The 25993-nt window shown below is 40.6% G+C and overlaps 2 protein-coding genes across 2 annotated transcripts in view; both read right to left on the reverse strand.

Moving 5' to 3' along the window:
* The window catches only part of TRIM69 (tripartite motif containing 69), a 53436-nt gene extending 35572 nt beyond the window's left edge, over positions 1-17864 (reverse strand). The window contains exon 1 of the mRNA XM_082617143.1: positions 17821-17864. The gene's annotated coding sequence lies outside the window, so the exon portion shown is untranslated. The remainder of the gene's footprint in view (positions 1-17820) is intronic.
* On the reverse strand, positions 8156-17685 carry LOC309801997 (E3 ubiquitin-protein ligase RNF4-like). The gene is made up of 2 exons (XM_082617147.1): positions 17392-17685; positions 8156-10891 (listed from the first exon to the last, which is right to left on the reverse strand). Exon 2 carries the CDS (start codon positions 10626-10628, stop codon positions 10071-10073), a length of 558 nt encoding a protein of 185 aa, XP_082473273.1. The 5' UTR covers positions 10629-10891; positions 17392-17685; the 3' UTR covers positions 8156-10070.
* Positions 17865-25993: the final 8129 nt, after the last annotated feature.

The raw sequence follows: 25993 nt of genomic DNA on the forward strand, positions 1-25993 counted from the left end.
CCTTAAGGCAGAGGGAGAGAAATCCAAGTCAGGGATTGATATTCATCCTTCTAAGCCTGTCTAAGAAAGCCCATCCTCCTCCTCCCACTCACCAAGCATTTTCTCCTAGAACAGAGAAAAGGCAAGGAGTAATGTAGTCCTTGGAAACTTACAAAAGAAATGATTTTTCCCTGAGATTTTTTTTTTCCTGAGAAGTTTTGGATTGTGATTTTTGAAATCATGGTTAATAAAATATTTAAGGGAATTTGTTGCTTGGTAAGGGCCTTTCTTGCATATTTAAGAGCATTTTTTGCTCAGTTTTTATTATTTCAAAGTTTTTTTTTTTTTTTTTTTTTTTTGTGGTTCGCGGGCCTCTCACTGTTGTGGCCTCTCCCGTTGCAGAGCACAGGCTCCAGACGCGCAGGCTCAACGGCCATGGCTCACGGGCCTAACCGCTCTGCAGCATGTGGGATCTTCCCGGACCAGGGCACGAACCCGTGTCCCCTGCATCGGCAGGTGGACTCCCAACCACTGCGCCACCAGGGAAGCCCTCAAAGTAATTTTTAAAAATTCTGATGGGCAGGGCTTCCCTGGTGTCACAGTGGTTAAGAATCCACCTGCCAATGCAGGGGACACGTGTTTGAGCCCTGGTCTGGGAAGATCCCACATGCTGCAGAGCAACTAAGCCCGAGCACCACAACTACTGAGCCTGCGCTCTAGAGCCCGTGAGCCACAACTACTGAGCCCCTGTGCCACAGCTACTGAAGCCCGCGTGCCTAGAGCCCATGCTCCTCAACAAGAGACTCCACGGCAATGGGAAGCCCACACACTGCAACTAAGAGTACCCCCGCTCGCCACAACTAGAGGAAACCCGTCTGCAGCAACAAAGACCCAACGCAGCCAAAAATTAATTAATTAATTAATTTAAAAAAATCTGATGGGCAGGTTTTCTGAAGAATTAACCTTAAGCACGGAGAAATATGATTCACCTATAGAGGACAAACCACATGGCACAGTTACCATAAGAGCAAGACACATGCTTCACACATCCTCCCGTTTTCACGTAAGAAGGAAAGATAATGAACTTTTTGACTTATCAGAACTTCTCAAAATTGAAAGAGATCTTAAGTCATTTAATTCACTCCTTTCCAGCCTCTGCCTGAAATTTTGAAATAAGGGGAAGTTCATGATGACACAAATGATTTTTTTTTTTACTATTAGAGAAAAATGTCTATTTTTATCAACCTCGCCTTAAAGGAACAAGAATGTAGTAGGAATAGGCAATAGTGGGGGGTTTTTTCCTCTAGAAATTATAAACAAAATACTTATACCTTTTTTTGTTTCAACAGCTAAGGACAGAGAAGGACAAGAGCAAATCTAAAGGTCCTGTGATAGAGGAAATTAGAACCTGATCTTAATGATTAATATACATATAATTAAACTTTATAAGAATGGTAACTGGTGGAAATGATAACTCAGAACCTAAGGGCTCAGTGTCACAATCTCTTGTTGATGAATTTTAGTGAGGTTTTTTTACCTTTCTTATAGTAAATAAACATTTTCTTTTATCTGTACAACAGTCAAGAAAACACTAAATTCAGAATATAACTGCATTTATTTTTAGCTCCGAAGAGATCTTGAAGGAATTCAATTTAAAATGTTTAATCAACTCCACTTTAAGTATAAAATACCAAGTGTGATAGTATAATGAGCAAATCAAGTTATACATAATAAATTTTTTCAATCTAAAATAATAAACTGATTACATTAATAAGGAAAGTACATTTTTGTAGAGTATTTATTTTAATTTTTCTCAAAAGTTTTTGGTAGGTTTCATCACTTTCCTACCAAACTCTCTTCTCTAAATTCTCAATTATTCCAAGGCCTAGAGAGATTATAGAAGCTATAAGCTGCCACAAGTTAACTATCTCCCTGAATTTTCTTTCATTTTGTAAAATCCATACCCTCTTCTTTGATCCAGTTTCCCACATTATGCTCCAGAAATTAGCTAAGTTAGAAAAAGGTAACTCACCTCCATGAAGCTCTATCATCAGGCCACCAGGGGACAGAGGCAGGCACTTGGACCAGAGCTCAATAGGCCTAGGATGGTTGCAGACCAGAAGTCTGTGACCTGTTAGTTTGCTAAGACTGGGCCCAGAGCATGATGGAAGGAGGGAAAGTTCAGGAGCTGGGAGGTGGGGAAGGCCAGAGTGAGGTCTGGCAGATTCCGTGACAGTTTGTCAGTTGCTTTGATCATCATTAGCTTAAGAGAAAGAGAAACCCTGACTGGAATGGCCTACCTGCCCACCATTTTTTTGTGAGGGAGGGGAAGGCAACTCATTTAGATCCAAGGTGGCAGTCTAATCTTAAGGGTCACATATCCCCATTTCTGGCCTAGGGCACTCTACGAAAGAGGAAATAATCATTATCATCTGCCTAGAAGTCTAACACATGAGAAATAACCACCTTATCCCTGCTCACGATTTCATCACAGCACTGAGACACCAGCTAAGTGGCTTTAATAGTTATTCCACCTCTCAGAGTTCACATTCCATTGAAACAGCTTGAACTCTGTCTCTGAGAAAGTAACAAACGCCTGGAAAACTCCAGACCATAAGGAAGCAAGATGAGAAAAACTTCATTTCAAACAGCTTTCTTTAGCAGTTTTAGTTCATAGCAGTACATACCTAGACTGTGCTCCTGAATGACTTATAAAGAGCCATCATGGAACCAGTTTTTCTTACAATAATTCCTCTAACTCAATATATTTTCTTGAATGTCTAGTTCCTGCCTAGCTGTCCAGCCTTAATGCCTACAACTCTTCCACCAGTGTGTGGGATTGCCCAAATATGCTATGCTTCTGTGGCTTTGTACATGTTGTTCCTTATTCTGGGGATCTTCCCTCCCTAACCCCAATCATTATCTCTTCAGTAAACTCTTCCACAACCAGTCCCCCAAGATATAACCCTCTCACCCATCCCTTGTAGAAAATATTTTGCTGGCTGTCTACCACAGTCTCAACCTCAGCCCTATTGACATTTTGGGCTGCCTAAGTCTTTGTTGCTGGGGCTCTGACCTGTGAACTTTAGGAGTTTTAGCAGCATTTCTGGCCTCTGATCACCAGTATCACCACCACCGTGCCCCCCAAGTTGTGAGAACCAAAACTGTCTCCAGACATTGCCAAGTGTCTATTGGGTATATGGGAGTGGGACCCACCCCCAGCTGAGAATCATCGCTTTACACATTTCTGTAGCACCCTAAACCTTTGTACTTGCTTGTACATAATTATTTTAATTGTTTGATTGCATGTCTGCCCCTTCCCTAAGTTGTGAACAACTGCTGGGTTGTGCTGTGTCTTGCTTACCTTGACAGTACATGGCATTCATTGGATCAAATTCTTTGTCAAATAAATGGCTATGAAATGCTGATGATCACCTAGAAACGATGTCCCCAAGTAAAAAAAGAAATTTTTTTTGTCTCATCTTGAATGTTTTGTTGTTGGCTAAAATGTTTAACAATGTCTAATAAAGATGACTGTATGAAAACCCGAAGTCTGCACATTCTTGAGTCTTTGGCCCTGGGGCAAGAACAGTGGGCTAGAAGAGAGAAGCCTTGGGCTTCCCTGGTAGCGCAGTGGTTAAGAATCCGCCTGCCAATGCAGGGGACACGGGTTCGAGCCCTGGCCTGGGAAGATCCCACATGCCACGGAGCAACTGAGCCTGCACTCTAGAGCCTGTGCTCTGCAACAAGAGAAGCCAAGACAATGAGCAGCCCGTGTACCGCAACGAAGAGTAGCCCCTGCTTGCCTCAACTAGAGAAAGCCCATGAGCAGCAACAAAGACCCAATACAGCCAAAAATAAAAACAAATTAATAAATAAATTTGAGAGAAGGCTTGTCTCCCACCAGAACAATGAGTAACTTTGGTTAAGATGTTTAACTCCTCTGGGCATCAGTTCTTCCACCATAAAATATGAGTTCCTAAGACTCCTCTTCCACCTCCAAAGTTTGTGATTCCACAACCTCTGTAGCAAGAGGTCCCAAATCTCACAAAAAGGCACTTTGAGCTTTTATTTCACTATTTTAAAATGAAGTTTTGTGCAGCGGGACAGTGATGTTTAAGAAACTACATACCAGGTTTTACCATATAATTGGTACCAGGAGATGGGAAACAAAAACAAAGTCATAAACCAAAGTTACTTTTCTTTTCCAAGCTTCAATTTTATCATATATAAAATAGAGATAATAGGGAATTCCCTGGCTCCAGTGGTTAGGACTCCATGCTTCCACTGAAGGGGGTATGGGTTCAATCCCTGGTCAGGGAACTAAGATCCCACAAGCCGCGTGGTGTGGCCAAAAAATAAAAAAATTAAAATAAAAATAGAGATAATAATACCTCATAGGATTGTGGTGAGGATTAAATGAGATGATGTATATAAAATGCTTAACAGTACCTGACACATAGCACCCAATAAATGGTCATAGCTATTATTATTGTTATTGCACTAACATTTGTATAGAAAATAGTTTACAAAACTAATGCTCCCTCAAATTAACTTTGTCTTGAAATATAACAAGAAATGTAAGTAGGTATTAATCTTCAAGGACTCCATGGAGCTGAATATAAATTAAAAGTTCAATTTTCCATCTTCTAGACTCCAAGGAAGCTCAGAGTCAAGAAGTCAGGGTTATTTCCTCTTTTATGCCTCGGCAGCACCTGGCAGATATTTCTGTCATAGCTTTTATTTCACTGCATTATTTCTTTTATTGTATTATAACTATTTTCACATCTCTTCCCCACTAGCTGTGAGCTTCTTGGAGACTGTCTTATTCATCTTTTTAACTATATAGGTCTACCACACTATCAGAATTTAATAAATACTAGGCAAATGAGCAGATGAATGAAAGAATTAATGAGTGGTCCATGCCCAGCAATGCACTGTACCTTCTCTTTCCTGGTTGGAGAATACAGCAGCTGCTACTTCTGTGACTTGGCCTTGTTCAGAGGAAAGGAAGAGAGAAATTTGTTCTCTAAAGGCTCTCATCTCAGCAGGGAAGCCAAGTGCTGTGGGTAACTGCTACCTCTATCTTGTCACACCACACTGGCAGCCCCTCTGCCCTCCCTTTAGAGGGTCAGTGATGCTGGCAGAGTCATACCTGGGGCCACATGCCTTCTCCATGCCACTCCACAGGAGAAAGGACTATGCCCTGTAGGATCTTTTTGCCTGCTGAAAGCTAAGGGGGCAGGGAAGGGCCCATGTCCAGTGCTGCCCTGATTAATGTTCCCCACACAGGAGGGTTATCATGTTAGAGCTGTCTGTAAATAGTCCCTGGATAGTGAAACAAAAATCATTTTCTCAAAGCTGGAAATCCATCTGCATAATACCATGAAACTGAACTATGAAATTGGAGATGGAAAAAGAAAACTACATGTTTTACTTTCAAAATACTATGTACTAACAAATGTCTAAAACTGTTATAAATAAGGAAACCAGTAGGAGAAAACCGTTGGGAGTGCCTGTGCATTTGTGCAAGTGCCGCTGCTGTTCCCTGCTCTTGTTGCAGGGAAACTACTGTTTTAGAGACAAGACACTGAGCCAATGATACCATTGAAACCTACTTTCTTTCTTTCTTTCTTTCTTTCTTTCTTTCTTTCTTTCTTTATTTATTTATTTATTTTTTGCGGTACGCGGGCCTCTCACTGTTGTGGCCTCTCCCGTTGCGGAGCACAGGCTCCGGATGCGCAGGCTCAGCGGCCTTGGCTCACGGGCCCAGCCTCTCCGTGGCATGTGGGATCTTTCGGACCGGGGCATGAACCCGCGTCCCCTGCATTGGCAGGCGGACTCTCAACCACTGTGCCACCAGGGAAGCCCCTTGAAACCTACTTTATTAACACTCCCTGGGATAGTCATCTCAGTATGCAGATTTTAATATCAAATCAGTGGGATCTAATTGATATAGCTAAGGAAAGGATCTAAAAGTTTATCCATCTTAACAATTTTAGGTTCTCAGAGAGTAACTTGTTTCTTCTGGCAGGTGTGCTTAACATTTGCTGCAGGGATGAATTCAGTGTGGATCAGACAATAGAAAACCAATCCTTGCTGAAAGATGCCTCTGACTTCTCCACTCTGTCTCTCTTAACCCTTCTCTTGAACAGTTTGATTTTAATCAGTGATTGATGAAATCCTCACATATTATAGCTCAAGAAGTTGGGCTTTAGTTCCCTGATGTAACCTCAGGGAACATCAGGAAACAGCTAATTTAAATTGCCAGATCATCTCACTGTGAGGCTAACTTGTTCTAAAGCTAGATCAGTCATCAAGTGGATAAATTTGATTGTCCAACCTCTTATAATCCATTTCCACTCTGGTCAAATGAGCTTCCACTTTTCCAGAAAGGTACCTGAAAGCTAAATCCAAACCGCCACAGCTCTTCTCTCAATTCCTATCATTGCCACCTCAGACCAACAGCCATCTCCCAAGAGCTGCCATAGCTCAAAAGATTGGCACAAGGGCTTCCCTGGTGGTGCAGTGGTTGAGAGTCCGCCTGCCGATGCAGGGGACGCGGGTTCGTGCCCCGGTCTGGGAAGATCCCACATGCCGCGGAGCGGCTGGGTCCGTGCGCCATGGCCGCTGAGCCTGTGCATCCGGAGCCTGTGCTCCGCAACGGGAGAGGCCACAGCAGTGAGAAGCCCGCGTAACGCAAAAAAAAAAAGATTGGCACAGCCCTGCTGGCTGTGCTAAAATGAAACTGTTAACATCAAGGGCAAGAGAGTACCAGTGCATTACCACATTCCTCAGACCAAGGTTACTTTCATCCTTTTTCTTACACATTTCAGAAAATTCACTTCTATTTTGAGAGGAAAATCAACACCAGGATCTTTCCTTCCTGATCCTACCTCCATATTTTCCCCCCAGTTTTCAAACAGTATCTTCAACCCTCACTGATATCATGCTGAATCCTTAAGAATCCTTCTCTGGAGGCTCTTTTTCAGAGCCTTTAATGGTTCCTTAGCAACTGTAGAATAAAATCTAAACTCCATAACACAGCACACAATGCTCTACTCATGATGTGGCCTTAATATTCTTTCCTAGCTTTAGTTCTCACTTCTTCCCACAGCCATGTACAATAGTCAGCCAACCTATTCACACTAACGTGCCTGTGGCAGCTCCCTTCAACTTTTGTTCTTACATCCTGTTGGGCTCCTGCTGTGGCCTAGATGTATACCTTGACTGCCTGTGATGTGTGAAGTGCCTTGTACTGTGCCTGGAAAATAGCTATTGTTTAATAAATAGCAGGTGTCATTATTAATACCTTCTTGCTTCAATTCTTAAGAGAGATAAGTCATACTCCCACTAAAATAAACCCTTGGCCCTTGCCTAATGCTTATATTCCAAATTTCCCTATCAAACTTTCCTCCCAGATGATCTGGGCTAGACAATGAAGTAATAAAAGTCAGTGTCCCCAAACATATCTATGATGATAGTAATCAAAAAAGTGGTTGCCTGTGGGGGATGGGGATTGACTAGATAGGAACTTTCTGGAACGTTGGAATTGTTTTATATATATGTGTGTGTGTGTGTATGTATGTGTGTGTGTGTGTGTGTGTGTGTATATATATATATATATATATATATATATATATATATAATTTTTTTTGCTGACAAAGCAAAAGACTTTACTGGGAAGGGGCACCCAGGTGGAGAGCAACAGGGTAAGGGAATGCAGGAGAACTGCTCTGGAATTGTTCTATATTTTCATTGGGGTGCTGGTCCTGTGAATGTACATATTTGCCCCAGCTCATCTAATTATACACTTAAGATCAGTGAATTTTTGTCTGTAAAATTTATCTCAATTTTTCAGAAAAGTCAGAATCCCCTCTATTTTTTCCCTAAAGCAGAGATCAAAAACTCAAATGTCTACATGAGTTTGGTAGATAAGGTAAAAATGTAGTGGACTGGGTAGAAAACGATAGGGAGGGTCAAGGGCTGCTGGCAAGCTGGAGAGAGTATGCTCTTTTTCCTGATCACATGGGCAATATATGCAAAAGCAGAATCTGTATATTTAATAGGCACCTCTCAGGTGTTTCGATCATTAGCCAAGTTTGTGATACACTGTGCTATGTGACAGGGCAATTAAGTCTCCAAAGTGGAACACACAAGATGTCCTACTGAAATGCAGGAAGTTCTACATCTAATATTTAGAACTTTTTTCTTTTAAAAAAAATTTCATGTTGTTTTTCTTCCTCGTTTTATTTTAATACATTTATTTATTTATTTTTGGCTGCGTTGGGTCTTCGTTGTTGCATGCAGGGTTTCTCTAGTTGCGGCGAGCAGGGCTACTCTTCATTGCAGTGCACGGGCTTCTCATTGCGGTGGCTTCTCGTTGTGGAGCATGGGCTCTAGGCACATGGGCTTCAGTAGTTGTGGCATGTGGGCTCTAGAGCACAGGCTCAGTAGTTGTGGCACATGGGCTTAGTTGCTCCACGGCATGTGGGATCTTCCCAGACCAGGGCCCGAACCCATGTCCCCTGCATTGGCAGGCGGATTCTTAACCACTGCGCCATCAGGGAAATCCCCTCATTTCATTTTAGAACATACAAAGAAACCCACGGAAGGGTGTATACCCATTTATCTTTCATATCCTGTGCCAAGACAAGCAACTGAGGTTTGGAGTATGAGATATTGCAGAGAATGCAGTGTGTAGAACAGACATGATGCTGGGATGGGCACTGCTCCATTGGCACAACTGAGCCTCCATGGAGGAAAGCAACACTGCTACAACCATTGAAAGTAAGGAACAAGCTTTACTGCACATTTCATTATGAGGGAAAAGGAGCGAGCACAGTAGAAATCATGTCCTCTCTAATTCTAAAGTACAGATGGAATTGTGAGTCCTTTGTGATTTCCTTCAAAAGAAAAAAGAGCGTGTGTGTGTGTGTGTGTGTGTGTGTGTGTGTTGGGGGTCTGTGGGCAGCAGTGATGAGGTCTTCTCAAGCCTGCGACCCAGTCAGGCTGCAGGAGCAGCTAGGATGGTGATGCAGTGATGTATTTGTTCACAGAGAAGCAGACCAACTTGTTGATTAGCTGACCAGTATGGTGGAAGGCAGGCACACCTGTAAGCCTAGGGTGAAGGGAGCCTCTCTCTGGTGTGGCAAGTCGGAGAGCACAGAACCACAACTCTAGATTCCAGTGCGTCTAGGTGACTCCTCATGCTGGTTTCAAAGGCCACCAGGAGTCCCAGCAGGACATGGTGCCTGCTTGTATACCTACCTCCACCTTGCTGGTTGGAGAGATGGTCAGAAAAGACTGACTTCCTTTTATTCCAGTGGAGTCAGGAAATTCAGAAAAACCAGGAAGATATCACCCTGCCTGCTCCATTAATTAAAGTTCCCATTGCTCTAAGCAAGACTCAGTATAATAGTTGCATAAACAAGAATGAAGTTTATTCATCTCTCAAGTAAAAGCCCAAACTTGTAGGTGGCTGTGGTTTGCAAAGTTGTCAGTCTCTCAGGTTCCTTCCATCTTGTTCCATCATCTCTAGGATGTTGCCCTTATTTACATGGCCCAAAATGCTCACATGTGGCCAATTAAAAATTGATTGTTATGAGAAAGAAAGGAAAATTTGCTTTGAGGACAACCACCAGTCTCTGGCACACTATGACAACCAAGTCCAGTCCCGCAGCATGAAACAAAACAAATCAAAAGGTAGTCTCATTGTGTGTGGAAAATGAAAAAAAAATTTTATATACTCCTGGGCTTCCCTGGTGGCGCAGTGGTTGAGAGTCCGCCTGCCGATGCAGGGGACACGGTGTCGTGCCCCAGTCCAGGAAGATCCCACGTGCCGTGGAGCGGCTGGGCCTGTGAGCCATGGCCACTGGGCCTGCGCCTCCGGAGCCTGTGCTCCGCAATGGGAGAGGCCACAGCAGTGAGAGGCCCACGTACCAAAAAAAAAAAAAAAATTTATATACTGCAGCAGTTTTTTAAATCAGGCATTTTTAACTCGGTGCACTGAATGCCAACAACCCATAGTTTCTGCACAAGGACATGGAAGAATCTAGCTAGGTTGTCTGTCCTGAGCAACACAGCACACATCATATATAGATGCGGTGGTACAGATGGCAGCTGATTTTTTTCAAACAAACTGGGCAATTTCTAGTATATTTAAGGGAAGTGCAGAGGCACTGACTACAGAAGATGTGGCCACATTGTGTAGAGTAGACATGTCGTTTACTCAGTTCAATCTCTAAGTACCCATCCCTACAAATTCGACACCAGATATAACCAGGTAGTGTGCCACTTAAAGTTTCTTCTTCCAGGGCATTATGGTAGGCACTGTTGGTCACAGATACATCTCTGTCCCTCATCAACCCCTCCTTATCACTGCTCACCACACAGCTGCCAGTTTGGCCTTGGAGTGACCTTGGCCTCCTCCTTTCTTCAGTAATCACAACAGAGTCATGGTGAGTTAGGTCAATCACTGCAGGTTCTAGAGAGTCACAAGTGAGGTCAATTATTTCATCACTTTCCCCAAGTTCTATCAGTTCCACTTCCAAGATCACCTCAGGAGTTGTGCCTCCTTCCCCAGGTGTACAGAATTCTCGTGCTTGTCTGGAATTCACCCTGGTACCATAGCACATTCTTGTGTTCATTGTGCTTTTTGGATCCAGTATTCAGAGAAACAAGTGACCTATGCCAAAGTTTACAGCGAATGCTAAAGTCCTCAATGTCCCACAGCTCTTGGCCAGTCAGTCTCTGACTTACATAAGAATTTAAAGCCCACATTTTCTGGTATATTTGAACTCTGATTCTGGTTCCATTCCTGTCTCCATCTCCACAACTGCTGTGTTCCCAGAGTGGGGTAGGGTGAATCTTCTGGGAGCCACTTATGAAAAAGCTCAATCTGAATTTTTAACTGAAAAAAAATGAGACAAATATTAAGCATTAGTAATACTTAAAATAAGATTGACAGCAGTATAAAGTATATAGATAGAGAAAAATGTGTACTCAAAAGCTTTTGATAACTGTGCATTTAAACAAAGTTTAAGCTTTGCGTCCCTCCTCATTCTGTGTCCTGATGGTAGTGAGGAGAAGGAGAAGCCCAATGGGCACGTACATGAAGAGAAGCACAAAATCATTAAACACCAAGAAAGGGTCACTACTTCACACATGATCCAGTATGAGGATCTCAAGAAAACACTTATTTTTTTCCATAGTAAAAATGGAGAGACTAAAAAGCTCTTTGATAAATTGAGTTTCTAATAGCAAATAAGAAATGAACCAATTCGTCTATGCAGAGGTTCATCTTGCCCGGGATTCCCTTTCTAACAGAGGCAGTGTGTGAAGTTATAAAGAGCTTTATCCTAGATTCTGTTCTAGGAACAAGGGATGGAGTTCAAGCATTAGCCATAGACATGGTTGGAGTGTAGGCTCTGTGACTTTGGGACATGTGACCCAGACAAAGTTCTCAAAACCTCAGCATGCAAATACTTTTTAAAAATTATTTTGTAATTTAAAAAGAATGCATCATTAGTCATCATTAGGGAAATGCAAATCAAAGCCATAATTAGATACCATTTCACACCCACTAGGATGACTATAATTAAAAAGATAGATAATAACAAGTGTTCACCCAACACAGAAGCACCTAAATACATAAAGCAAATATGAACAGACATAAAGGGAGAAATTGAAAGTAACATAATAATAGTAGGGGACTTTAACACCCCACATACATCAATGGACAGATCATCTAGACAGAAAATCAATAAGGAAACACTGGCCTTAAGAAACACATTAGAACAAATGGACTTAATAGATATATAAAGAACAGTCCATGCAAACGCAGCAGAACACACATTCTTTTCAGTTGCACATGGAACATTCTCCAGAATAGATCACAAAACAAGGCCACAAAATAAGTCTCAGTAAATTTAAGAAAACTGAAATCATATCAAGCATCTTTTCCAATCACAATGCTATGAGACTAGAAATCAACTACAAGAAAAAAAAGACCACACAAACACATGGAGGCTAAACAGTATGCTACTAAACAACCAGTGGATCACTGAAGAAATCAAAGAAGAAATTAAAAACATACCTGGAGACAAATGAAAACAAAAACATGATCCAAAAATCTGTGGGACGCAATAAAAGCAGTTCTAAGAGGGAAGTTTATAGTGATACAAACCTAACTCAGGAAACAAGAAAAATCTCAAACAACCTAACCTTACACCTATAGGAACTAGAAAAAGAAGAACAAAACTCAAAATTAGTGAAAGGAAAGAAATCATAAAGATCAGAGTGGAAATAAATGAAATAGGGACTTAAAAAATAGAAAAGATCAATGAAACTAAGAGCTGGTTCTTTGAAAAGATAAACAAAATTGATCAACCTCTAGCCAGGCTCCTCAAGAAAAAAAGAGAGAGGCCCCAAATAAATGAAAACAGAAATGAAAAAGGAGAAGTTACAACTGACACCACAGAAATACCAAGTATCATAAGAGATTACTGGGAACAATTATATGCCAATAAAGTGGATAACCTAGAAGAAATGGAAAAAATCCTAGAAATGTACAATCTCCCAAGACTGAACCAGGAAGAAACAGACCACTTTACCAGTAATGAAATTGAATCAGTAACCAAAAAAATCCCAACCAAAAAAAAGCCCATGACCAGATGGCTTCACAGGTGAATTCTACCATTAAGAGAAGAGTTAACACCTGTCCTCCTATCCTTCTCAAACTATTCCAAGAAAAATGCAGGGGAAGGAATGCTTCTGAACTCATTTTACAAAACCAGCATCACTCTGATGCCAAAACCAAACAAATATCAGAAAAAAGAAAATTATAGGCCAACATCCCTGATGAACATAGATGCAAAAATCCTCAACAAAATATTAGCAAATCAAATTCAACAAACCTTAAAAGTATCATACGTCATTATCAAGTGAGATTTATCCCAGATATGCAAGGATGGTTTGATATCCACAAATCAATCAATGTGATACATCACATTAACAAACTGAATAATAAAAATCATATGATCATCTCAATAGATGCAAAAAAAAAGGTTTTGACAAAATTCAACATTTACTTATGATTAAAAACTTTCAGTGAGAGACTGGCATGGACTAATATGTACTACCAAGTGTAAAATAGATAGCCAGTGGGAAGCAGCCACATAGCACAGGGAGATCAGCTCGGTGCTTTGTGACCACCTAGAGGGGTGGGATAGGGAGGGTGGGAGGGAGACGCAAGAGGAAGGAGATATGAGTATATATGTATATGTATAGCTGATTCACTTTGTTATAAAGCAGAAACACACCATTGTAAAGCAATTATACTCCAATAAAGATGTTTAAAAAAAAACTCTCAGTGAAGTGGGTATAGAAGGAACATACCTCAACATAATAAAGGCCACATATGACAAGCCCACAACTAACATTATACTCAATGGTGAAAAGCTGAAAGCATTTCCTCTGAGATCAGGAAGAAGACAAGGATGCCTACTGTCACCACTTTTATTCAACATAGTATTGGAAGTCCTAACCATAGCAATCAGACAAGAAAAAGAAATAAAAGGAATCCAAGTTGGAAAGGAAGAAGTAAAACTGTCATTGTTTGCAGATGACTTTATACTATATGTAGAAATTCCTAAAGACACCACCAAAAAACTACTAGAACTCACCAATGAATCTGGTAATTCTAAAATTTGTATGGAAACATAATAGACCCTGAATAGCCAAAATAATCTTGAGAAAGAAGAACAAAGCTGAAGGTATCACATGCCCTGGTTTCAAACTATACTACAAAGCTACAGTCATCAAAACAGTATGGTACTGGCACAAAAACAGACACATAGATCAATGGAACAGAACAGAGTGGCCAGAAATGAACACACACTTATTTGGGCAATTAACCTAGGACAAACAAGGCAAGAATATACAATGGAGAAAAGATAGCCTCTTCAGTACATGATGTTGTGAAAACTGGACAGCTACATGCAAAAAACCAACTGGATTACTTTCTCACACTATACACAAAAATAAATTCAAAATGAATTAAATATTTAAATGTAAGACCTGAAACAATAAAACTTCTAGAAGAAAACAAAGGCAGTAAGCTCTCTGACATCAGTCTTAGTAATATTTCTTTGGATATGTCTCTTCAGGCAAGGGAAATGAAAGCAAGAATAACCAAATGGGACTGCATCTAAGCTTTTGCACAGTGAAGGAAACTATTAACAAAATGAAAAGGCCACCTACGGAATAGGAGAAGGTATTTGTAAATGATATATCCAATAAGGGGTTAATATCCACAATATACAAAGAACTCATATAACTCAACATCAAAAAAACAAACAACCTGATTAAAAAATGGGCCAAGGGTCTAAACAGGCATTTTTCCAAGGAAGACATACAGAGGGTTACAGACATATGAAAAGATGCTCAACATCACTAATCATCAGTGAAATGCAAATCAAAACCACAATGAGGTATCACCTCACACCCATCAGAATGGCTATTATCAAAAAGACAGCAAATAACAAGTGTTGGCAAGGATGTGGAGAAAAGGGAACACTTGTGAACTGTTGGTGGGAATGTAAACTGGTTCAGCCACTATGGAAAGCAGTATGGAGATTACTCAAAAAATTAAAAATAGAACTATCATGTGAACCAGCATTTCCACTCCTGGGTATTTATCCAAAGAAAACAAAAACACTAATTAGAAAAGATATATGCACCCCTGTGTTCATTGCAGCATTATTTACAATAGCCAAGATATGAAAGCAACCTAAATGCCCATCAATAGATGAATGGATAAAGAAGTTCTGGTATGTATGTGTATATATATTGGGTTGGCCAAGAAGTTCATTTGGGCTTTCCCATAAAATATTACAGATTTTATATATATATATAATGGAATATTACTCAGCCATAAAAAAGAATGAAATCTTGCTTTTTTGACAACATGGATGGACCTAGAGGGTATTGTGCTAAGTGAAATAAATCAGAGAAAGACAAATGCTGTCTGATTTCACTTACATGTGGAATCTAAAAATCAGAACAAATGAACAAATAAAAAAACAAACAGAGTTATAATTACAGAGAACAAACAGGTGGTTGCCAGAGGGGCAGTGGTGGGGGAGGAAAGAAATAGATGAGGGAGATTAAGAGGTACAAACGTCCAGTTGCAAAATAAATAAGCCATGGGTATAATTTATGTACAGTGTGTAGAATGTAGTCAATAACTATGTAATATCTTTGTATGGTGACACTATAATCATGGTGACTATTTTGAAATGTATAGAAATATCAAATCACTACATTGTGTGACAGGAACTAATATAGTGTTGTAGGTTAATTATACTTCAAAAACAAACTCATAGAAAAAGAGAACATATTTGTGGTTACCAGAGGCAGGGGGTTGTGGGAAGGGGAATTCAATGAAGGCAGTCAAAAGGTACAAATTTACAGTTATAAGATAAATAAGTATAGGGATCTAATGTACAACATGATAAATATAATTAACAAAAGGATGTTATATATAAAAATTGTTAAGAGAGTAAATCCTAAGAGTTCTCATCACGAGGAAAAATTTTTTTCTATTTCTTTAATTTTGTATCCATATAAAATGACAGATGTTCACTAACCTTATTGTGATAATTGTTTTGTGATGTAACACCTTAAACTTATACAGTACTGTATGTCAATTATATCTCAATAAAACTGGAAGAAAAAATAAGTCTTGGCAAGGATGTAGAAAAATTGGGACTCTCATATACTGCTGCTGGGAAGGTAAAATGGTGTGGCACTTCTGGAAAACAGTCTGGCAGTTCCTCAAAAGGTAAACATAACTATATGGTAAACATATAGTTACTATATGACCCAGCAACTCCACTCCTAGATATACACCCAAGAGAATTGAAAACTTCTGTTCACACTGAAAAGTTGTATATGAACGTCAATAATAGTATTATTTTTATTTATTTTTTATTTTTAAAAAAATTTAATTTATTTATTATTTTTGGCTGTGTTGGGTCTTCATTGCTGCATGTGGGCTTTCTCTAGTTGCGGTGAGCAGGGTCTACTCTTTGTTGTGGTGTTTGGGCTTCTCATTGCAGTGGCTTCTCGTTGCAGAGCACGGGATCTAGGCACCAGGCTTCACTAGTTGTGGCTCATGGGCTTCAGTAGTTGTGGCGCACAGCCTCAGTTGCTCCGCGGCATGTGGGATCTTCCCGGACCAGGGCTCGAACCCATGTCCCCTGCATTGGCAGGCGGATTCTTAACCACTGCACCACCAGGGAAGCCCAGTAATAGAATTATTTTTAATAGCCAAAAAGTGGAAACAACCCAAATGCTCATTAACTGATGAATGAATAAATAAAACGTGGTATAGTCCTACAATGGAATATTATTCAGCAATAAAAAAAGAAATGAAGTGCCAGTGCTTGCTATAATGGATGATCTTTGAAAACATCATATCAAATGACAGAAGCCAGTCACAGAAGACCACATACTGTATGATCCCACTTATATGATAAATCAAGAATAGGCAAATCCATAGGGACAGAAAGATTAGTTGTTCCTTAGGGCTGGGGGTGGTTGGGGAGAAATGGGGAGTGATGTCTAATCGGTACAGTGTTTTTTTGGGGGGTGATGAAAATGTTCTAATATTGAGAAAATGGTTGCACAACTCCATGAATATACTGTAACCCACTGAAGTACATTGTAAATAGGAGGATTTTATGGTTTATGATTTATACCTCAATAAAGCTTTAATGAAAACAAATACCTTAAGATGCCATAGAGGGCTTCCCTGGTGGCGCAGTGGTTGAGAGTCTGCCTGCCGATGCAGGGGACACAGGTTCGAGCCCTGGTCTGGGAAGATCCCACATGCCGCGGAGCGACTGGGCCCATGAGCCACAACTACTGAGCCTGCGCGTCTGGAGCCTCTGCTCCGCAACAAGAGAGGCCGTGACAGTGAGAGGCCCGCGCACCGCGATGAAGAGTGGCCCCCGCTTGCCACAACTAGAGAAAGCCCTCGCACAGAAACGAAGACCCAACACAGCCAAAAATAAATAAATTAATTAATTAATTTAAAAAAAAAAAAGATGCCATAGAAATATTACACAAAACAGTGTGAGATATCTAAATTTAGACAAGCCCTGGAACCTGGGAGCCCCAGAAGGAAATGGGGGGAGCCCAGAGGAGGCTTTAATGAATACAAATACCTTAGTAAAGCTTTAACGAAAACAAATACCTTAAGATGCCATAGAAATATTTCACAGAACAGTGTGAGATATCTAAATTTAGACACAAGCCCTCGAACCTGGGAGCCCCAGAAGAAAATGGGGGGAGCCCAGAGGAGGGTGCAGTGCTCAATGCTCCACCCGATGGCGCCGACGTACTTACTGAGTCAGTTCTTATCTTAGACCCCACAAACACCTGTCTCTCATCGGATCACTACCTTCGTGACCGGCCTGCCCCTCTTCCGCTCTGCACTCAGGGAAAGACAACCCTCGGGGTGACACCGGGCAGCCCTGCAAAACAGTGCCCACCACCCTCGACTCCACCCAGGCAGCCAGCAGCTCATCAATGACCTAGTGTTTTTTCCGGTTGCGCCCTGTGAGCTATCCAGTGAGAATAGAGCAGGAAGCCTGCGCTCCAGCGGCCTGCCACTTTCCGGCCCCTCCGCTGTTTGTCGGTCCGCTCGGGACCGAGCCTGAGCCAGCCGAACCTGGCGCCTGACTACACTGGGCCGGGAAAGAGCACCAAGGCGCCGGAGGCCAGGGAAGAAAAGGAGAAGTCGAGGGAGGGGGCGGCGCGGGAGCGGGTACTCACGGTGAACGCGCCCAGGCTGGCGGCAGCGCCCAGTGAAGAACAGAGCCAAGCTTACGGAGCAGCAGTCGCGGCGCTTATTCCCACCCACCCGATGGCAGAAAACACTGGGTTTTCTCTCCTTGCAACCCGCTAGTTTAGTTTCTCAACTGACCAATCAAAATCCGAGCCCGTGGTAGCTCGTCACAAGTCTCTGGGCAGAAAGCGCTGTTCCAGGTTAGAAAAGGGGACTTTCCCGTCCCTAGTCTGTCTCTCAAGTCTCAGGTTTTCCGAGAAAGGGGAAGGACCGGGTTGGTTGGTTTTTTGTTTTTTGTTTTTTTTCTAGTCATTAGATCAGCAACTCTTACGCTGAGAAAAGTGGTTCTCAATGGAGGCGGTACGTCTCTCTAGGAGAAGTTTTGGAAATTGACCGGGCTTCTTTTGCTTGTTCCAATGATGGGGTCCCTACGGCATTTAAGGGCTGAGGGCCAGGGACCCCAGCCTATACACACACTCTGTTTCTCTCTCTCTTCCTCTCTCTCTTTGAAAAACCTGCTTATACCGGCTCAGTACCAAGAAGTTTTCCCTTGTATCTCCTTGCTGTGATTTTAGGTAATTTTGTTTTCTAGTGGGCTGTGAAAATAAATAACCACTGGAGATAAAAGCAGTTGCCTAGAGCTTTACATTTTACAGAGCTCTTCTTATCACCATCCGCTTCTCAGAATAACCCTTGAACAGAATCTCAGAGTAGACACTCTATATTCATTGAATGAATGATTGATCAAATAAATGAGTAAACTTTCTGATGTAGGGATGATTCTTCCATTTTATGGATATGGTGACAAAGAGTCAAGACAGTAATAATGACTTTTCCAATTTCTTTTATGGGGTTAGCATTCAAACTTAAACAGTAATATGACTTTCCCCATTCCTTCTGTGGAAATAGGATTTCAACTCAAATTGGGGTTCAGTGGCATTCACACTTTCATGCCAGCTGCTTAGAAACTTTGAACTTTTATTGGAAGTTTGGGATAACGTGTTGTGGGCCCAGTAGAGGAAGTTACCAGGAAACTCACAGTAGCAAACTGATGCCCCACCCATGGTCTATGAGCCCATCCCCAGCTTTTTCATATTTTGCTGCTATCAGCTGCACCTGCACATTAACCCTAGTCCTGCAAATTACCCTCAGGCACTGGAGTGAGCTGAAATTACCTGGGAGTTCTATGTTTCACCCCACTTCACCCTCCTGGCAGCCTATAGCCAAAGCCAGGCTGATGTGGAGTACCAAAGCCCAGCTCCTTTGTTTCAAGGCAGGACAAACTCTGATGTCTATTCCTTTATTCTGAACTCCCATGGGCATAGGTTGAGTGTAGGACTTCTGAAATCACACCCTCATTTGGCTTCTTCCCATTCCCTATCCTTCATCCCCCATGCCCTTATTGGTTTCTCCTGGAAGCCCTTTCCTTTTTTTTTTTGAATTTTATTTTACTTATTTTTTTATACAGCAGGTCCTTATTAGTCATCAATTTTATACACATCAGTGTATACATGTCAATCCCAATCGTGCAATTCATCACCCCCCACCCCCACCCCCCCACCGCTTTCCCCGCTTGGTGTCCATACGTTTGTTCTCTACATCTGTGTCTCAATTTCTGCCCTGCAAACCGGTTCATCTATACCATTTTTCTAGGTTCCACATATATGTGTTGATATACGATATTTGTTTTTCTCTTTCTGACTTACTTCACTCTGTATGACAGTCTCTAGGTCCATCCACATCTCCACAAATGACCCAGTTTCATTCCTTTTTATGGCTGAGTAATATTCCATTGTATATATGTACCACATCTTATTTATCCATTTGTCTGTCAGTGGGCATTTAGGTTGCTTCCATGACCTGGCTATTGTAAATAGTGCTGCAATATACATTGGGGTGTATGGGTCTTTTTGAATTATGGTTTTCTCTGGGTATATGCCCAGTAGTGGGATTGCTGGGTCATATGGTAATTCTATTTTTAGTTTTTTAAGGAACCTCCATACTGTTCTCCATAGTGGCTGTATCAATTTACATTCCCACCAGCAGTGCAAGAGGGTTCCCTTTTCTCCACACCCTCTCCAGCATTTGTTGTTTGTAGATTTTCTGAATATGGCTTTTCTAACTGGTGTGAGGTGATACCTCATTGTAGTTTTGATTTGCATTTCTCTAATAATTAGTGATGTTGAGCAACTTTTCATGTGCTTCTTGGCCATCTGTATGTCTTCTTTGGAGGAATGTCTATTTAGGTCTTCTGCCCATTTTTGGATTGGGTTGTTTGTTTTTTTCATATTGAGCTGCATGAGCTGTTTATATATTTTGGAGATTAATCCTTTCTCCGTTGATTCATTAGCAAATATTTTCTCCCATTCTGAGTGTTGTCTTTTGGTCTTGTTTATGGTTTCCTTTGCTGTGCAAAAGCTTTTAAGTTTCATTAGGTCCCATTTGTTTATTTTTGTTTTTATTTCCATTACTCTAGGAGGTGGATAAAAAAAAGATCTTGCTGTGATTTATGTCAAAGAGTGTTCTTCCTATATTTTCCTCTAAGAGTTTTATACTGTCCAGTCTTACATTTAGGTCTCGAATCCATTTTGAGTTTATTTTTGTGTATGGTGTTAGGGAGTGTTCTAATTTCATTCTTTTACATGTAGCTGTCCAGTTTTCCCAGCACCACTTATTGAAGAGACTGTCTTTTCTCCATTGTATATCCTTGCCTCCTTTGTCATAGATTAGTTGACCATAGGTGCATGGGTTTATCTCCAGGCTTTCTATCTTGTTCCATTGATCTATATTTCTGTTTTTGTGCCAGTACCATATTGTCTTGATTACTGTAGCTTTGTAGTATAGCCTGAACTCAGGGAGTCTGATTCCTCCAGCTCCATCTTTTTTCCCTCAAGACTGCTTTGGCTATTCGGGGTCTTTTGTGTCTCCATACAAATTTTAAGATTTTTTGTTCTAGTTCCATAAAAAATGCCATTGGTAATTTGATAGGGATTGCAATGAATCTGTAGATTGCTTTGGGTAGTATAGTCATTTTCACAGTATTGATTCTTCCAATCCAAGAACATGGTATATCTCTCCAACTGTTGGTATCATCTTTAATTTCTTTCATCAGTGTCTTTAGTTTTCTGCATACAGGTCTTTTGTCTCCCTAGGTAGGTTTATTCCTAGGTATTTTATTCTTTTTGTTGCAATGGTAAATGGGAGTGTTTCCTTAATTTCTCTTTCAGATTTTTCATCATTAGTGTATAGGAATGCAAGAGATTTCTGTGCATTAATTTTGTATCCTGTGGTTTTACCAAATTCATTGATTAGCTCTAGTAGTTTTCTGGTGGCATCTTTAGGATTCTCTATGTATAGTATCATGTCATCTGCAAACAGTGACAGTTTTACTTCTTTTCCAGTTTGTATTCCTTTTATTTATTTTTCTTCTCTGATTGCCGTGGCTAGGACTTCCAAAACTATGTTGAATAATAGTGGTGAGTGTGGACATCCTTGTCTTGTTCCTAATCTTAGAGGAAGTGCTTTCAGTTTTTCACCATTGAGAATGATGTTCGCTGTGGGTTTGTCATATATGGCCTTTATTATATTGAGGTAGGTTCCCTCTATGCCCACTTTCTGGAGAGTTTTTATCATAAATGAGTGTTGAATTTTGTCAAAAGCTTTTTCTGCATATATTGAGATGATCATATGGTTTTTATTCTTCAGTTTGTTAATATGGTGTATCACATTGATTGATTTACATATATTGAAGAATCCTTGCATCCCTGGGATAAATCCCACTTGCTCATGGTGTATGATCCTTTTAATGTGTTGCTGGATTCTGTTTGCTAGTATTTTATTGAGGATTTTTGCATCTATATTCATCAGTGATATTGGTCTGTAATTTTCTTTTTTTGTGGTATCTTTGTCTGGTTTTGGTATCAGGGTGATGGTGGCCTCATAGAATGAGTTTGGGGGTGTTCCTTCCTCTGCAGTTTTTTGGAAGAGTTTGAGAAGGATAGGTGTTAGCTCTTCTCTAAATGTTTGATAGAATTCACCTGTGAAGCCATCTGGTCCTGGACTTTTGTTTGTTGGAAGAGTTTAAATCACAGTTTCAATTTCATTACCTGTGATTGGTCTGTTCATATTTTCTGTTTCTTCCTGGTTCAGTCTTGGAAGGTTATACCTTTCTAAGAATTTGTCCACTTCTTCCAGGTTGTCCATTTTATTGGCATAGAGTTGCTTGTAGTAGTCCCTTAGGAGGCTTTATTTCTGCGGTGTCTGTTGTAACTTCTCCTTTTTCATTTCTAATTTTATTGATTTGAGTCCTCTCCCTCTTTTTCTTGATGAGTCTGGCTAATGGTTTATCAATTTTGTTTATCTTATCAAAGAACCAGCTTTTAGTTTTATTGATCTTTGCTATTGTTTTCTTTGTTTCTATTTCATTTATTTCTGCTCTGATCTTGTTGATTTCTTTCCTTCTGCTAACTTTGGGTTTTGTTTGTTCTTCTTTCTCTAGTTCCTTTAGGTGTAAGGTTAGATTGTTTACTTGGGAGTTTCCTTGTTTCCTGAGGTAGGCTTGTATAGCTATAAACTTCCCTCTTAGAACTGCTTTTGCTGCATCCCATAGGTTTTGGATCGTCGTGTTTTCATTGTCATTGGTCTCTAGGTATTTTTTGATTTCCTCTTTGATTTCTTCATTGATCTCTTGGTTATTTAGTAATGTATTGTTTAGCCTCCATGTGTTTGTGTTTTTTACGTTTTTTTCCCTGTAATTGATTCTAATCTCATAGTGTTGTGGTCAGAAAAGATGCTTGATATGATTTCAATTTTCTTAAATTTGCCAAGGCTTGATTTGTGACCCAAGATGTGATCTATCCTGGAGAACATTCTGTGAGCACTTGAGAAGAAAGTGTAATCTGCTGTTTTTGGATGGAATGTCCTATAAATATCAATTAAATCTATCTGGTCTATTGTGTCATTTAAAGCTTTTGTTTCCTTATTTATTTTCATTTTGGATGATCTGTCCATTGGTGTAAGTGAGGTGTTAAAGTCCCCCACTATTATTGTGTTACTGTTGATTTCCTCTTTTATAGCTGTTAGCAGTTGCCTTATGTATTGAGGTGCTCCTATGTTGGGTGCATATATATTTATAAACTGTTATATCTTCTTCTTGGATTGATCCCCACTATTATTGTTAAAGTCCCCCACTATTATTGTGTTACTATCGATTTCCTCTTTTATAGCTGTTAGCAGTTGCCTTATGTATTGAGGTGCTCCTATGTTGGGTGCATATATATTTATAATTGTTATATTTTCTTCTTGGATTGATCCCTTGATCATTATGTAGTGTCCTTCCTTGTCTCTTGTAACGTTCTTTATTTTAAAGTCTATTTTATCTGATATGAGTATAGCTACTCCAGCTTTCTTTTGATTTCCATTTGCATGGAATATCTTTTTCCATCCCCTCACTTTCAGTCTGTTTGTGTCCCTAGGTCTGAAGTGGGTCTCTTGTAGACAGCATATATATGGATCTTGTTTTTGTATCCATTCAGCAAGCCTGTGTCTTTGGGTTGGAGCATTTAATCCATTCACGTTTAAGGTAATTTTCGATATGTATGTTCCTATGACCATTTTCTTAATTGTTTTGGGTTTGTTTTTGTAGGTCCTTTTCTTCTCTTGTGTTTCCCACTTAGAGTAGTTCCTTTAGCATTTGTTGTAGGTTGGTTTCGTGGTGCTGAATTCTCAGCTTTTGCTTGTCTGTAAAGCTTTTGATTTCTCCATCAAATCTGAATGAGATCCTTGCCGGGTAGAGCAATCTTGGTTGTAGCTTCTTCCCTTTCATCACTTTAAGTATATCATGACACTCCCTTCTGGCTTGTAGAGTTTCTGCTGAGAAATCAGCTGTTAACCTTATGGGAGTTCCCTTGTATGTTATTTGTCGTTTTTCCCTTGTTGCTTTCAATAATTTTTCTTTGTCTTTAATTTTTGCCAGTTTGATTACTATGTGTCTCGGCATGTTTCTCCTTGGGTTTATCCTGTGTGGGACTCTGTGCGTGGAAGCCCTTTCTTTTTTTTTTTTTTTTTTTTTTTGCGGTATGCGGGCCTCTCACTGCTGTGGCCTCTCCCGTTGCGGAGCACAGGCTCCAGACGTGCAGGCTCAGCGGCCATGGCTCACAGGCCCAGCCACTCCGTGGCATGTGGGATCCTCCCGGACCGGGGCACGAACCCACGTCCCCTGCATCGGCAGGCGGACTCTCAACCACTGCGCCACCAGGGAAGCCCTGGAAGCCCTTTCTTAATACTAAATCACTTAAATCCACTGGCTCAGGGCCTGCTTCTGCAAGAACTCGACCTAAGACATTCACTGACTCTTCAGATGATGAAAATGGTATGCAAAATTGTAGACAGCTTAGTATACCAAAAAAACCACTTCAAATAACAGTATGGCATTGTGTGGCATCAAGAGTCCTCTCTGTTTTTTCTAAGTGAAAACAGTAAAAAGAGGAAGTGGGCTATGGGGGAGGGAAAGGCTGCACATCACTGCGGTCTTCAGCTGGGCCTGTGTGCTATAGAGATATAAATATCACCTTAGTTTTGTAGACTTTTTAATCATCTGTGTTGTGGAGGACCAAAGAAGATGAATAACTGTATCCAATTAATGAGAGAAGTTGTGTGGAATTTAGTGCATAGTAAGTACTTGATACATGATCAAACTGTGATTTTTAATTATATTTACTAGTTGGTTTTTTTTCTGTTAGCCCTTCTTGTGCTCTCTAAAGTATCAGAATAGTTTTTTTGGTTTTTTGGGTTTTTTTTTGCGGTACGCAGGCCTCTCACTGTTGTGGCCTCTCCCGTTGCGGAGCACAGGCTCCGGAGGTGCAGGCTCAGCGGCCATGGCTCATGGGCCCAGCTGCTCCGCGGCATGTGGGATCTTCCCGGACCGGGGCATGAACTTGTGTCCCCTGCATCAGCAGGCGGACTCTCAACCACTGCGTCACCAGGGAAGCCCCAGAATAGTTTTTAATGCATAAAGTTTCCAATTAAGGTACTCACAGATACTTTATTTCTTAAGATAACTGGGACCCAAATTTTAGTCTTCAATTTTTTTTTTTGTAAAAGCCTAGAATACAAGGAAAGATGAGGCTAATTTTTGGCCCTAAAATCTTGATGGCTACATCGCACACAAAATACTGATTTTTATTAAAGAAAGGCTTTGAGTTTTACCTCAAGAGTTTACAACATAAGAAATATAAGTAAAAAGCAACAAGCCCAAACATATTGGGAGAGTAGTTGTTGACAAAAACTAGAAAAGAACATTTGCCAGTTCTCTGTATTGTTTCCTTTTATGCCATGTTTTCATTTGGGACAGTGAAAAAAAAGTGAGATATAAAAATTATTATTTCAAACAATTTTTAAATAAACATAATACTAATGACCATTTTTTAAATGATAGAACAAAAATTAAAATCTCCTGAAAAGCTAACCACACCAAAATGAACACTGATAAGTGATCATCTCTGGGTGGTGGGATTAACAAGTTTTTTTTCTGCCTATACAAACTTTCTGGTTTTTGTTTTTTGTTTTTTGTGTTTTTTTTTGTAGTACACGGGCCTGTCACTGTTGTGGCCTCTCCCGTTGCGGAGCACAGGCTCCGGACGCGCAGGCTCAGCAGCCATGGCTCACGGGCCTAGCCGCTCCGCGGCATGTGGGATCTTCCCGGACCGGGGCACGAACCCGTGTCCCCTGCATCGGCAGGCGGACTCTCAACCACTGTGCCACCAGAGAAGCCCCAAACTTTCTATTTTTAAAAATAATGAACATACACTCAATAATAAAAGTTGTAAAAATTCAGATCATTTAGAAGTATGTAGAATTATATTTTAAAAGTCTGCCTCCATCTTCTCCTGACATCTTAGCCCCTACCCCCAGGTAAACATTGTTAAGAGGTTGTTGGATACATTTTTGGACCTTTTCTTGTTTGTGTATGTGCTTAGAGAGGTTGAGAAAAAAAGTTAAAGTTTAATGTAGTTTGTTTTAAATCTATATAAAAATGGGGTCAGAGGTAGCACCTCAGCCTGGAGTACCTGAGGTGGCAAACGCTGATGCTCTGAAATGGGGGATGAGCAGGATGACCACCACAGTTGCCAAGATCTGAGCACTATTCTTGAGGAATATTCT

The sequence above is a fragment of the Mesoplodon mirus genome (assembly GCF_964341445.2).
Source record: "Mesoplodon mirus genome assembly, chromosome: 4".
Lineage (NCBI taxonomy): Eukaryota > Metazoa > Chordata > Mammalia > Artiodactyla > Ziphiidae > Mesoplodon > Mesoplodon mirus.